We start from the raw sequence: 11,501 nt of genomic DNA on the forward strand, positions 1-11,501 counted from the left end.
TACCACAAAAAATAAAAAAAAATAAAAAAAAATAAAAAAATAAAAAAAGAGGGGATGGGGAAGTAGTCAAACCAGTATCAAAATTCCACCTCTTGGAGCTTCACAATGCACATTAGCACATTAAAAGGTGAGAAATGTATTAGAGCAAAGACATTCGCTTAATAAAAGTTTCCCGAATTTTATCGGAATATATGACCATGATACCACTTATAGGGTCATAAAACCCTTTTATGGCTGGATACCTCTTAGTTAGAAATCAATACGTAATATTATAGTACCTCTTTGGGGAATTAGTGCTTTGGTGATTTTCTTGTCACTACCAGACTATGAAGACAGGTTCCTTGAAAAAAAGTTTCCACAGTCATATAAGTTAGGGAATCTTTTTAAACCGAGTTAAGCAAATATCTTTAACATAGGACATTTCTGAGTTGTTAACATCCTAATCTAAAACCATACTCCATGAACCCTTTGTTCCAGGGCTCTGCTGAATCACAGCCTGGTTCAAAATAAAATAGCATTTCTGGGTCTAATATCACCACTCCATTTCTTCCTTAGAATGAAATCCACTGACGCAGAATACAGCATCCACCCTGCTTGCAGCTTTTTCCACCCTGTGCTCTGAACAGTGCCTGACATAACAGAAGCCCATCAATAGGTGAATGACAGAGTCATTCAATGTATCTTTCCGGTCAGTTCTCCAAATATGACACTTCTACTAAGTTGCAGAAATGGGGTCAGTCTGTCAAACCAACAGCAATTAAGAAAAAAACTTGCCTATATGTCCAATGTCTTAATCCAATGGTTCTCTAATGTTAATATGTATTAGAATCACTTGGAGAATTACAAATACATACTCCTGGGCCCAGCGTCCCTGGCCCTCTGTTGTATGTAAAGACATTGACATTTTCAACACCTCAAGTGAAGCCAATCCAGCTGACCACACTCTGAAAACTACCCTCTTCCTGCAAAAGGAATGCCGAGGTAGAAAAATTGGGGGCAAAAGGGTCTGAGATCTCCTAGTAGGTAGGAAGAAAGACACAGGTTTGTCCTAACATCCCAGAAAACGAAATTAAGAAATACAGGTGAAAGTCATAAGAAGGCAGGTTGTATGTAGTTCAACATCAAGATGAAGGGTCTCCTGACAATGGCATAGGCTTCCTGGATGTAATGACAGTTTCATCAACATGGTGGTCAAGGAGAAGCTGGGTACGGTCAAAAGAACGTGCATGGCAGAGAGTGATTAGACTGGGCTCATCTGCAACCCTGAGATTCTGGGACAAAGTTCTGCAAACCTAGATAACCTTCACGGGGCGTAAGGCAGCCAGGCATAGGGGGCAGTGGTGAGCTGGAGACAGCTTGTTCCTGTTGAAAGGCATTCAAAATTTAAAAAACTTAAAAGCTTTTGCACAGCAAAGGATACCACAAACAAGATAAAAAGACAACCCTCAGAAGAGGAGCAAATATTTGCAAACAAAGCAACTGACAAAAGATTAATCTCCAAAATATACAAGCAGCTCATACAGCTCAATATCAAAAAAACAAACAACCCAATCCAAAAATGGGCAGAAGATCTAAACAACATTTCTCCATAGAAGATATACAGATTGCCAACAAACACATGAGAGAATGCTCAACATCATTAATCATTAGAGAAATGCACAACAAAACTACAATGAGGCATCACCTCACACCGGTCAGATTGGCCATCATCAAAAAACCTACAAACAATAAATGCTGGAGAGGGTGTGGAGAAAAGGGAACCCTCTTGCACTGTTGGTGGGAATGTAAATTGATACAGCCACTATGGAAAACAGTATGGAGGTTCCTTAAAAAACTAAAAATAGAACTACCATATGACCCAACAATCCCACTACTGGGCATATACCCAGAGGAAACCATAATTCAAGAAGACACATGCAACCCCAATGTTCACAGCAGCACTATTTACAATAGCCAGGGCATGGAGGCAACCTAAATGTCCATCAACAGAGGACTGGATAAAGAAGATATGGTGCCTACATACAATGGAATATTACTCAGCCATAAAAAGGAACGAAATTGGGTCATGTGTAGAGACGTGGATGGATCTAGAGTCTGTCATGCAGAGTGAATTAAGTCAGAAAGAGAAAAACAAAAGTTGTATATTAATGCATATATGTGGAATCTAGAAAAATCTTATAGATGACCTTATCTGCCAGGCAGAAATAGAGACACAGACGTAGAGAACAAATGTAGATACCAAGGGGGAAAGGGGAGGGGTGGGAGGAACTGGGAGATGGGGATTGACACATATACACTATTGATACTATGTATAAAATAGACAACTGAGGGAAACATACTGTATAGCACAGGGAACTCTACTTAACGCACTGTGGTGTACTAAAATTGGACGGAAATCCAAAAGGGACGGGATATATGTATAGGTATGGCTGATTCATTTTGCTGTGCAGTAGAAGCTAACGTAACATTGTAAAGCAACTATACTCCAATAAAAATTTTAAAAAACACCCCCTCCAGACATAACAGTAGGCAGGATTCACTCGTGGAAGTTTGCAACTCCTGTTTGATGGATTATTCCAGGTAAATAACTGCCTACTTAACTCCTGAATAAAATGAGACCCATCGTGGGGGGAGGGGTACATTTTAAGAGACTATTTTGAGTATAGTTTAATTCTGAATTATTAAATTCCCTGCCGGAGAAATCCTAACTGGAATATGTATGCATGCAAATATATTTCACTAGTAGAACTCCTCCACCCTTTCTCACTCGCTCTTGGGGTTTCCCTAGCAGTCAAGACAATGGTTAGCTTTCCTGTCAGTCCTCTGTTATCTAAAGGGGACTTATCACTTTTTTAATACACACTGATGCACACTAGGAAATTGCTAGAACCTTGAAAGTCGCTCTGATGCCAGTTGCTAGCCCCCCTCTTGGTGAAACACCAATGTAGACACTTCAGGTGGCAGAATATTCATCTCAGTCTCCTTCACCTCATGTCGATTTCTGTATTCATGGAAGAAGAGTCGTTTATCACTTCTGACTTGTGAACTTTGATAAGCGTGTAAGAGACCTGCCCATCTCCTGAACCCTTGAATCATCCACTATTCTGAACGCATTACAGCACTTGCTAATTCACTTTAGGAACCCCTTGTTTGACCAAAGAAGGTGAGCAGTGTTCATGGGTTCTGGGTAGCTAGAAGGAAAAATTCTTCCTCCTGGAGTGATTATTTCCCTCCATCCCCATCTCTCAATGGGCCTAGAGAAGTGTTTCCTCAATGTGGAGCCTCAAGTGACTTCCCAGGGTTCACTATTGCTATTCAATAGTGTTTCATATGCAGGTCAATGCATTGTTAGAGATGCAAAGCCATGATATCAGAGATGCTAAGTTGGCAAAGGTGTTTTTGCTCAGAATTCTTGTTTCTATTCACAAAGAAAGGAAAAAGCACCACAATTTGGGCTGAAAACATTTACAGGAGTCCTCCACTTCTGCAAGTTTGCTTTATGTCACTTTGCTTTTACGAAAAACCCAATTAGCACCTGTTTTTTGCTAACCAAAAGAAATACGAAGAGGATTTTCATTTTTATGAAGAAAAAAAAAAAAAAACCCAAAGCAAAACAGCGATCAGTGTGGTCAGTGTTTGTTCGTTGGTTTTGCAACTAACCCTTATCCAGGCAGCGCTCCCCCTAAGCAGGGAGAGTGGCACTGCCCAGCTCCTTCCCCAGGAACTGCACTCAGAATCTCTGCATCAAGCCACTGTAGTTCTTTCTGAACTATGTCTGTGAGCACTTGTGCTTTATCTCAATTTATTTTGTGCATTCATTGCCAAGATGTGTCCTAAGGTAATTGCTTCTTTGCTTTTGTCATTTTGGCTTACAAAAGATTTCATAAGAACACTCTACTTTCAGATAACAGGGAAAACCTGTATAATACTTCTTGTCCATATAAGATATCACAAAAGAGGGTATACAAGTGGCCAGGAGGCATAAGAAAGGAGACTCAACTTCATCAACCATCAGAACAATGCAAACTAAACCCATTGTGTGATATTGCTTCACATCCATCAATGGGAGCGGCAAAAAAGGAAAAGACAGACAACAGCAAGTGTTGATGAGAACGTGGAGCAACTGGAACCCTTATACACTGCTGATGGCCATGTAAATTAGTGCAACCACTCTGAAAGCTCTTGGGCAGAATCTAGGAAAATAGCGGTAAGTGCGGTTCCTGGGGAAGGAGCTGGGTGGTGCCACTCTCCCTGCTTAGGGTGAGTGCTGCCTGTATAGGGCTAGCTGCAAAACCAGCAAACGAACACTGACCACACTGACCGCTATTTTGCTTTAGGGAGAACATATATATTAACCTATGACCCAGCAACTTCAGTCTTTGGTATGTTTCCAAGAGAATGGGTCCATAAGCTCACCAAAAGGCATAGAAGAGAACGTTTAGTGTTACTCCTCCTAACAGCCCCAAACTGGAAACAATTTAAATGCCACCAACAATTAGATGGAAACAATGTAGAATATTCATACAGAAGAATTATTGTATGACCCTCTCTTAGGTAAAAAATTTTTAAATAGGCGAACTTAAGCTATGTTACAAATTAGGAGAGTGGTTACTTTTGGCGGACAGTGACTGGAAGGGGATGTGGGGTAGGGGTCTTCCGGGACACTGGTAATGTCCTGTTTGATCTGGTTGTTGGTTACAGCGGTGTGAACTTTGTAAAAATTCATTAGGCTATACTCCACGATTTTTGCATTTTTCTGTATATACGTTTTTGCACTCTTCTGTATATACATTACACTTCAATAGAAGTTACAGACATTAATACAGAGCAGTGTCTCAGCTTCTCATTTGTGGTTTTGTCCTCTTCCTTGTTTTATTTTTCTTATTGTTTGATTGAGGATGGCTGTGTCTGTATTTTGCTGTTGTTCGGCAGGGACTTGGGGAGGTGGGTAATGCTAGGGGGATAAGCTTGATCCTCTCCCTACCCCATACCCCATGGGCCCAAACAATTGGATAATTGGAGTCAGATGCCTAGAGATGGCCGTGGTCTTAGAAATAATTTCACATGGCTCAGGAGAGGAAACTGAGGCCTACAGAACTAAAGTTAATTAAGTATATGTGGCTGGCTTGTTGAAAAGTAGGAACAGATTGTGAGTTTCGTGATTTCAATTTATAACAGCCTTATAAAAAAGAACGAAATAATGCCATTTGCAGCAACATGGATGGCCCTAGAGATGATCATACTAAGTGTAGTAATTCAGACAGAGAAAGACAAATATCATATGACTTTGCTTATATGTGGAATCTAAAAAAAATGATACAAATGAACTTATTTACAAAAAAGAAACAGACTCACAGACTTTGAATACAAACTTATGGTTACCAAAGTCGAAAGGTGGGGGGGAGGGATAAATTAGGAGTTTGGGATTAACATATACACATTACTATATATAAAATAGATAACCTACAAGGACCTACTGTACAGCACAGGGAACTCTACTCAATATTCAGTAATAACCTATATGGGAAAAGAATCTGAAAAAGAACGCATATGTATAACTCAGTCACCTTGCTGTACACCTGAAACTAACACAACATCGTAAATCAACTACAGTCCAATATAAAATAAAAATTGAATTAAAAAGATAAAAACAAACAAAAATCAGATTGGTACGCAAAGAAAAAAAATTACATCATCGGCCTTATACACGGGCAGATGTGGTTGCCAATATGACTTCTTTCACCTTCAGCCCAAAGATGGAACTTTTTAACTTGCCTCATTCTATGTGTTAAGTGGTCATTCCCTGTTCAAAAGTGAATCTCCTTCTTAGGAGAAACAACCCAACATCTATGAATATGAGATAATTGGTCAGATTTCCTATCACTCACAGAAAGTGGAATCTTGAGCACATGAACCATGGGGAGACTAAGTTCCTTCCAAGAGCTGCTGGAGCACTTTCCATGTAGGAAGTCACTTTATCCCCACGGGGCTGTAAACCCTCTTGTTATTCCCATTGTAGAGATAGAGACACTAAGACACAGAGAGATTCATAACTTGCCCAAGGTCCTACTAGTAAGGGCTGGTATGAAAAATGAACTTGGACAGACTACTCTTAACCACTGGGTTATCTGGAATGGGATAGTTTAAGCCACAGTGACGGAGGGCCTAACCTCCTTCTGAAGACATAAGGATACTGGAATAGACAGAAGAGAGGGAAAAGAGGAGGATGCTCCCAGATGAGCAGGAGACTGCCGACCACCAAACCAACCAAACAACAAAAACAAGACATATTCACGTGTGTGGGGGCTGCCTAGGTGTGTGTAACTAACTTAGAATATATAGGTCACTAGTCAGCCATATTGTTCATTTTAACAGATCCAGCTTAGCCGGGAATTGTTAAATCTTTGCTTCGCTCTATAAGTTTAGAGACCATACGAAAAAATATCACAACTCTGGTTGTGATAAAACATTTTAACTACATGTCAAGTCACAATATGAAAACAAAAAAGTTAAATAGTAAAGTTTCAGCTAGTCAAGAACACGGGAGTCTTCACTCACCAGCGCCTAAGCCCCTCCCTCTTGCTCAGTCATGATGTATCATGTACATTACTAACTATATCCTCAGCTGGGCTTTCTCACATTTTCCTTCTTCTAGCCACGCCAGAGCATGACCATGGTGTGTCTCAACTCACACAAACTCTCCCGTCAGTTACAGATACTTCTCAATTGCAACACAAGATGAAATCAACCCAGATCACCATTTATTGCCTCACAGATGACTGAATCCTGAGACAAGCGTCATTTATACCAATATTCTTGATCTCGAGCCCAACAGTTGAGGATTACACAAGAGGAAATAACGCTTGTCCCAAATGTGTTTAAGTGTCCTGCCTTCCTGGATGCCACACTTAATCCCACCAGCCCCTGAACACACCACATCACACTCAAAAAGGACGTCTACGTGAGCAGGGCAACATGAACAGATTAGTTGAAAGAAAACAAGAGGCGTCCCTTCCACAGGGGAGGTTGGGCTTCCCAGGGCAGTGAGTGCACTTTTGCATTAAATACAGTTTTCCCTGTTTCAAAGCACGGTAGAGGCACGCAGCTTGTTAGATTTATATAAAGCCTGGTCTCTCAAGACTTTCCAAAGCGAATGGCATCCATCAAATTAATTTCCTTGGGGGATCGTCTCAAACATGGAAAATGAAGAGGCCCAGACCATTAAACATCAAAAGAACATTCTAAATGGTAATTAAAGTTCTTTTAGATCGATTTTTTTTCTGGGAGCAGATTAGATTAATTCAATTGAGAATATTATACGTATCAAAGCTGACAGTGTGAATGTGTGCAGTTGGCTGCAAGAGCACTTAGGATTGCAGACATCTGTTCATTCCAGTTATACAAAACACAGGAAAGAGGGAGTAGGGGGTGCTTACCAAGCCGGCACATGTAGACACAGCGACGGAGGACGAGCTGTCGTTTCTGATAAATCCCTGATAGAAACATCTTGGCACCACGGGTTCCCGAGTCTCTGAAGCACCACCTTTTCCAAGTACCTGGACAATAAAGTGACTGCTCAAGATCGCCGAGGGCTTAAGTTCTAAGTGTAGTTCCTGTCCAAATGCTGAAAATCGGTAATGCAGGGAGCTGCTGGCACTCTGCGCCGACCGCTTTTTCCTGCCGTTGTGCAAAACGTCGTGTGAAACATATGACCCGCCCGAGTCCACTTCTACCGGCGTGACAAAGACGTAATCTGCAATGGGAAAGGTTTCGCTGTCAGCACCCACAGCCCACAGTGCCCGAGGGTCCCTTTCCAACAGGCTGGCAAAGAGCAACACACAGCCGAAAGATACTTGTTCTATTGCCATGCACCTCAAAGACATATAATTCAGAGCAGCTCATGACAAGGAGAATTTTGTGATCTTGACAATTAGCTCTGCCACAGCAATTCCTACAGAAACTAAAAGTCAGGCACCATCTTGTTGAATGTCAAGAATGTTTCTGGAAAATGCCACAACTCTCATGGTCTGCAGAGAGAGATGGACTTTTTATATATTAGTCATAGAGTCATCCATATATAAAAATTGATTTGGGGGAGACAGTATTAATAACTATAAAAACCACAAAGCCAAGAAAGGAACACTTTTTCCCAAGATGATACCTTTGTGTTTAAACTACATTGGGAGCACTGGAGTGGGGGGGACAGAGTTTAAATTTCAAATGTAACTCACAATACTGAGTAACTTGAGATGAAGTCTCAGGTAATTAACAAGTAACTGTAGTTTTATGTTTCCAATATTAATTATATGTGATAATAAAACTCCATCACTTGTATCACTCAGCGTTTTACAAACGAGCTTTCCCTGGGACAATTCCATTTAATTGTAAGCATAAAATAGAGTGGATACATAAAAATGCCTCGAAATTGTCAGAACTTCCCACTACAGTCTGTTGCTGAAAATTGCTCAGACATGTTGGTGGGGGCGTGTCAGATCAGGGAACACCTGGAAAGACGTGTTTAAAAATACCTTCACCGTTGCTCCCTAGAGCAGCGCTAATTACTGCTTGTCCCAGAGAAGAGAAGTTAAACAACAATTTGCTGCTTGAAAAAAACGAGGCCAGCAAACTGTTTTCTATCACACGACAATGAAACTGAAAAGTATCATCCCACAAGACGATTTGGAATATGCCCTCTGCGCATTAAAAAACGCTCTGTATTTCCACTTTCTAGGCACAGAATGGGAAACTAATTTGGACCGTGTTTAGAAAGATTCTGAATAACCAAGAGGCACCTTTGAGTCACTTGGGTCCTTGGTTACTGGAGGAGGAAAAGCAAGAGGAATTTCCCTTTTCCCAAAATAGTCAACAACTGGAAAAAAAGAAAAAAGAAAAAAAAAACAAGAAGAGAAAAGAAAGAAAAAAGCTAAGGAATGAACAGAAGCCCTGTAGCTAGCAGGGATCAACGAGTGATATTCTAATTGGTCCTACATTTGAAAAAACAAATCCCAATATGACAATAATTTTCAACTATGTTCTGTGTATGAACCATCTGTTACTCATATTGCTTGAGAAATTCATTCTTACAATGTTCTTGCCATCCTCCCCATTTTCTCCTTCACTCCTTTAACTAGAAATACTATCTAATTGACATGCATATTAAAAAGCAATTGAAAAAAATGTTTTTCTCTTAACCTTAAAAAAATTGAGCAGAATATACATGATTTCTCTTCTCTTAAAAATTGTTACTATGCTGCTTTCCTGGTATGTGGCTTTTGATTAAGCACAGCTTTTTCTTAGGGACAAACCACCTTCTCCCTCCCCCATACTAAAACCTAATTGTGAAAACCATCCCTGACATGTGCTCAGACAGTCTCTAGAAGCTGATTCTTACCTCCTTGTCCAAAGCCATCTGAAACTCTGCCTGCTCTTAGCTGGGAGAACACGCAAAAGCCTTATCCAGCCAGCGGTCTGCAGAATCAGCCTGCAAAGCCCCCCACCCAGACACCTGCTACTCGTTTGTTTCCAAGGGGAGAATGAACGAGCAGGCTGATGGTAATATTCAGTCCTTGATGGGAAGAGGGGCAGTCAGAGCCCCTGTAGCGAGCGATCTGATTGATCGGCTCAGGGGCTACCTAAAGGTGAGGTCCTTACAGGTGGTAGCTGGAATGGAGGGGACCTCCAGCCATTTGGCCCTGATGAAACAATGAGGGGTTGTTTTAGAAACTGCAGCCAGCTTTTCTGGTTGGACAAAAGGTGAATTTCTCAAGTGCAAATTCCTGGCTCTCCCCTGTCCCTTCACTCACCCACTCCCTGGCAGCACAGCCTTTCTCCATGACTCTGCCATCCCCCCTCTCCCCAGTATGATCCCTGGTCCCCTGAGAGGAGGAGATAACCCTGCAAGACTAAAAAATGATAGAACCCCAGCTAGACATCAAGGTCTTGCTATAGAAACCTTGGATCAGGAATCAGCTGTTCTCCAGTAGCCGACGGGAACAATGGAAACAAGGATTTTCCTTCCAGGTGCCACAGGGAGAAGTTAATAAATGACAGAAGTAGAGAGTGTTCTGGAAGTTTGAAGCTAGGGAACTTCAAAGGAGATAAAGCAAAAGCCCCCCGCCCCCCCCCCCCAGAGGCTACCTGCTTTCCTCTCTCTGAAAGTGATCTTTGGGAATCAATGATACGAGGGAAGAGAAAAGGGGGAAAGAAGGAAGGAAAGGGAAAAGGGGGACAGGAGTGAAGTGGGGGGAGGGAAGATGGGGGAGAGGAAAGATGGGGGAAGAAGAGGGCATGTCCTTTCCTGGAAGAGGAAGGAGATGAGGAAGGTGCCCTTTGATATTAGCTACCTGGTCAATGTCCACTCACTTTCTAATTTCTCACCGCAGCACGGATTTTTTTTTTTTTTTTTAAACCAGCCGTCTGTGAACGAGGGAAAGTATTGTTTTCTCATTTTTGTGACTTGCAGCTTGAGGCACTGATTCTTCCGATAAATTCAGAGTCCGGGCCACATCCCCCTCTCCAAACAGGAACCGTTTCCAGGACGCGCGCACACCTGCCACGTGGGGGGAGGGGTGGCCTCGTCTGCCCTTTCTCTCTTTGGGGGGAAGGAAGGGACAAAGTGCCTGGAGAGGCCCTCCTGCGGAGGGGCGGTCGGGGGGGCGCGAATACGAACCGTGGTTTAATCCGTTGCCGCCGCCGCCTCGGCTGTCACTGGCTAAGGCTGCGGCGACCGACGCACAGCAAAGGCAGCAGAGCTGGAGCGCCTGCAAGAGAAAAGGTGACACCGTGCGTGAGGGGCGCGGCGGGGCTGGGGTCCCCGGCCACCCGCCATCCGCACCTCCCCGCCGGGCACCTGCCTTGGCCACGCGCCCCCGTCCCGCCGGCCCCCACGGCGGGCCCGAGCGGGCGGCGGGGAGGGCGCACGCGAGCAGGAGGGCGCACTCCATGGTCAGGTGCGGGCGCGGCGGCTGCGGGCGGCGCACATCCTCCCCGCCGCCCCGGAGCGCGGCGCTCCAGGTGCGGCGCCAGGTGGGAGCCGCCGCCGCTCACATCGCGGGCCGGGCGCGCCGGGCCTCCCCGGCTCCGGCCGCCCGCGCGCCCTCCCTCCCGCCGGCGCCGGCCTGCACAGCGCCGCCTGCGGCTCCCGGAGGCGGGACGGGAGAGCCCCGGGCCAGGGCTGGCGTGCGCCTCCGAGCGCAGACGGCCGGGGGACTCTGTTCGCGCCTGCCCTCCCGTCCGTGCGTCTGTCTGTGTCGGGGCGAGCGTCTGAGGCTCCCGGGGCCAGCAGAGCCAGCTGGCTCCCCCAGCGCGCCGGAGTCGAGCGCCCGCCTCTCCACCGCACGGTGATTGGCGACCAGCGGCTCCCGGGCCCGTCCGAGCCCCCGGGCTGGTGCAAGGGCGTGGGATTCCCCGCTCCCGCTCCGAGGGAGGGGGCGCACGGGGAGGGGAGGAAGGGGGGGGGAGGGGAGGAAGGGGGAGGGAGGGAGGGAGGGAGGGAGCGACCG

The 11,501-nt window shown here is 44.5% G+C and overlaps 1 protein-coding gene across 1 annotated transcript in view; it reads right to left on the reverse strand.

The window, feature by feature from the left end:
- Positions 1-10,943, reverse strand: part of ADAMTS18 (ADAM metallopeptidase with thrombospondin type 1 motif 18) — a 149,978-nt gene extending 139,035 nt beyond the window's left edge. Inside the window, exons 1-3 of the mRNA XM_024125149.1 lie at positions 10,854-10,943; positions 10,670-10,760; positions 7,437-7,753 (exon numbers count right to left, since the gene is read on the reverse strand). Of these exons, the coding sequence (XP_023980917.1) occupies positions 7,437-7,753; positions 10,670-10,760; positions 10,854-10,943 (498 nt within the window). The remainder of the gene's footprint in view (positions 1-7,436; positions 7,754-10,669; positions 10,761-10,853) is intronic.
- Positions 10,944-11,501: the final 558 nt, after the last annotated feature.

This window comes from Physeter macrocephalus, chromosome 17 (genome assembly GCF_002837175.3).
Source record: "Physeter macrocephalus isolate SW-GA chromosome 17, ASM283717v5, whole genome shotgun sequence".
NCBI lineage: Eukaryota > Metazoa > Chordata > Mammalia > Artiodactyla > Physeteridae > Physeter > Physeter macrocephalus.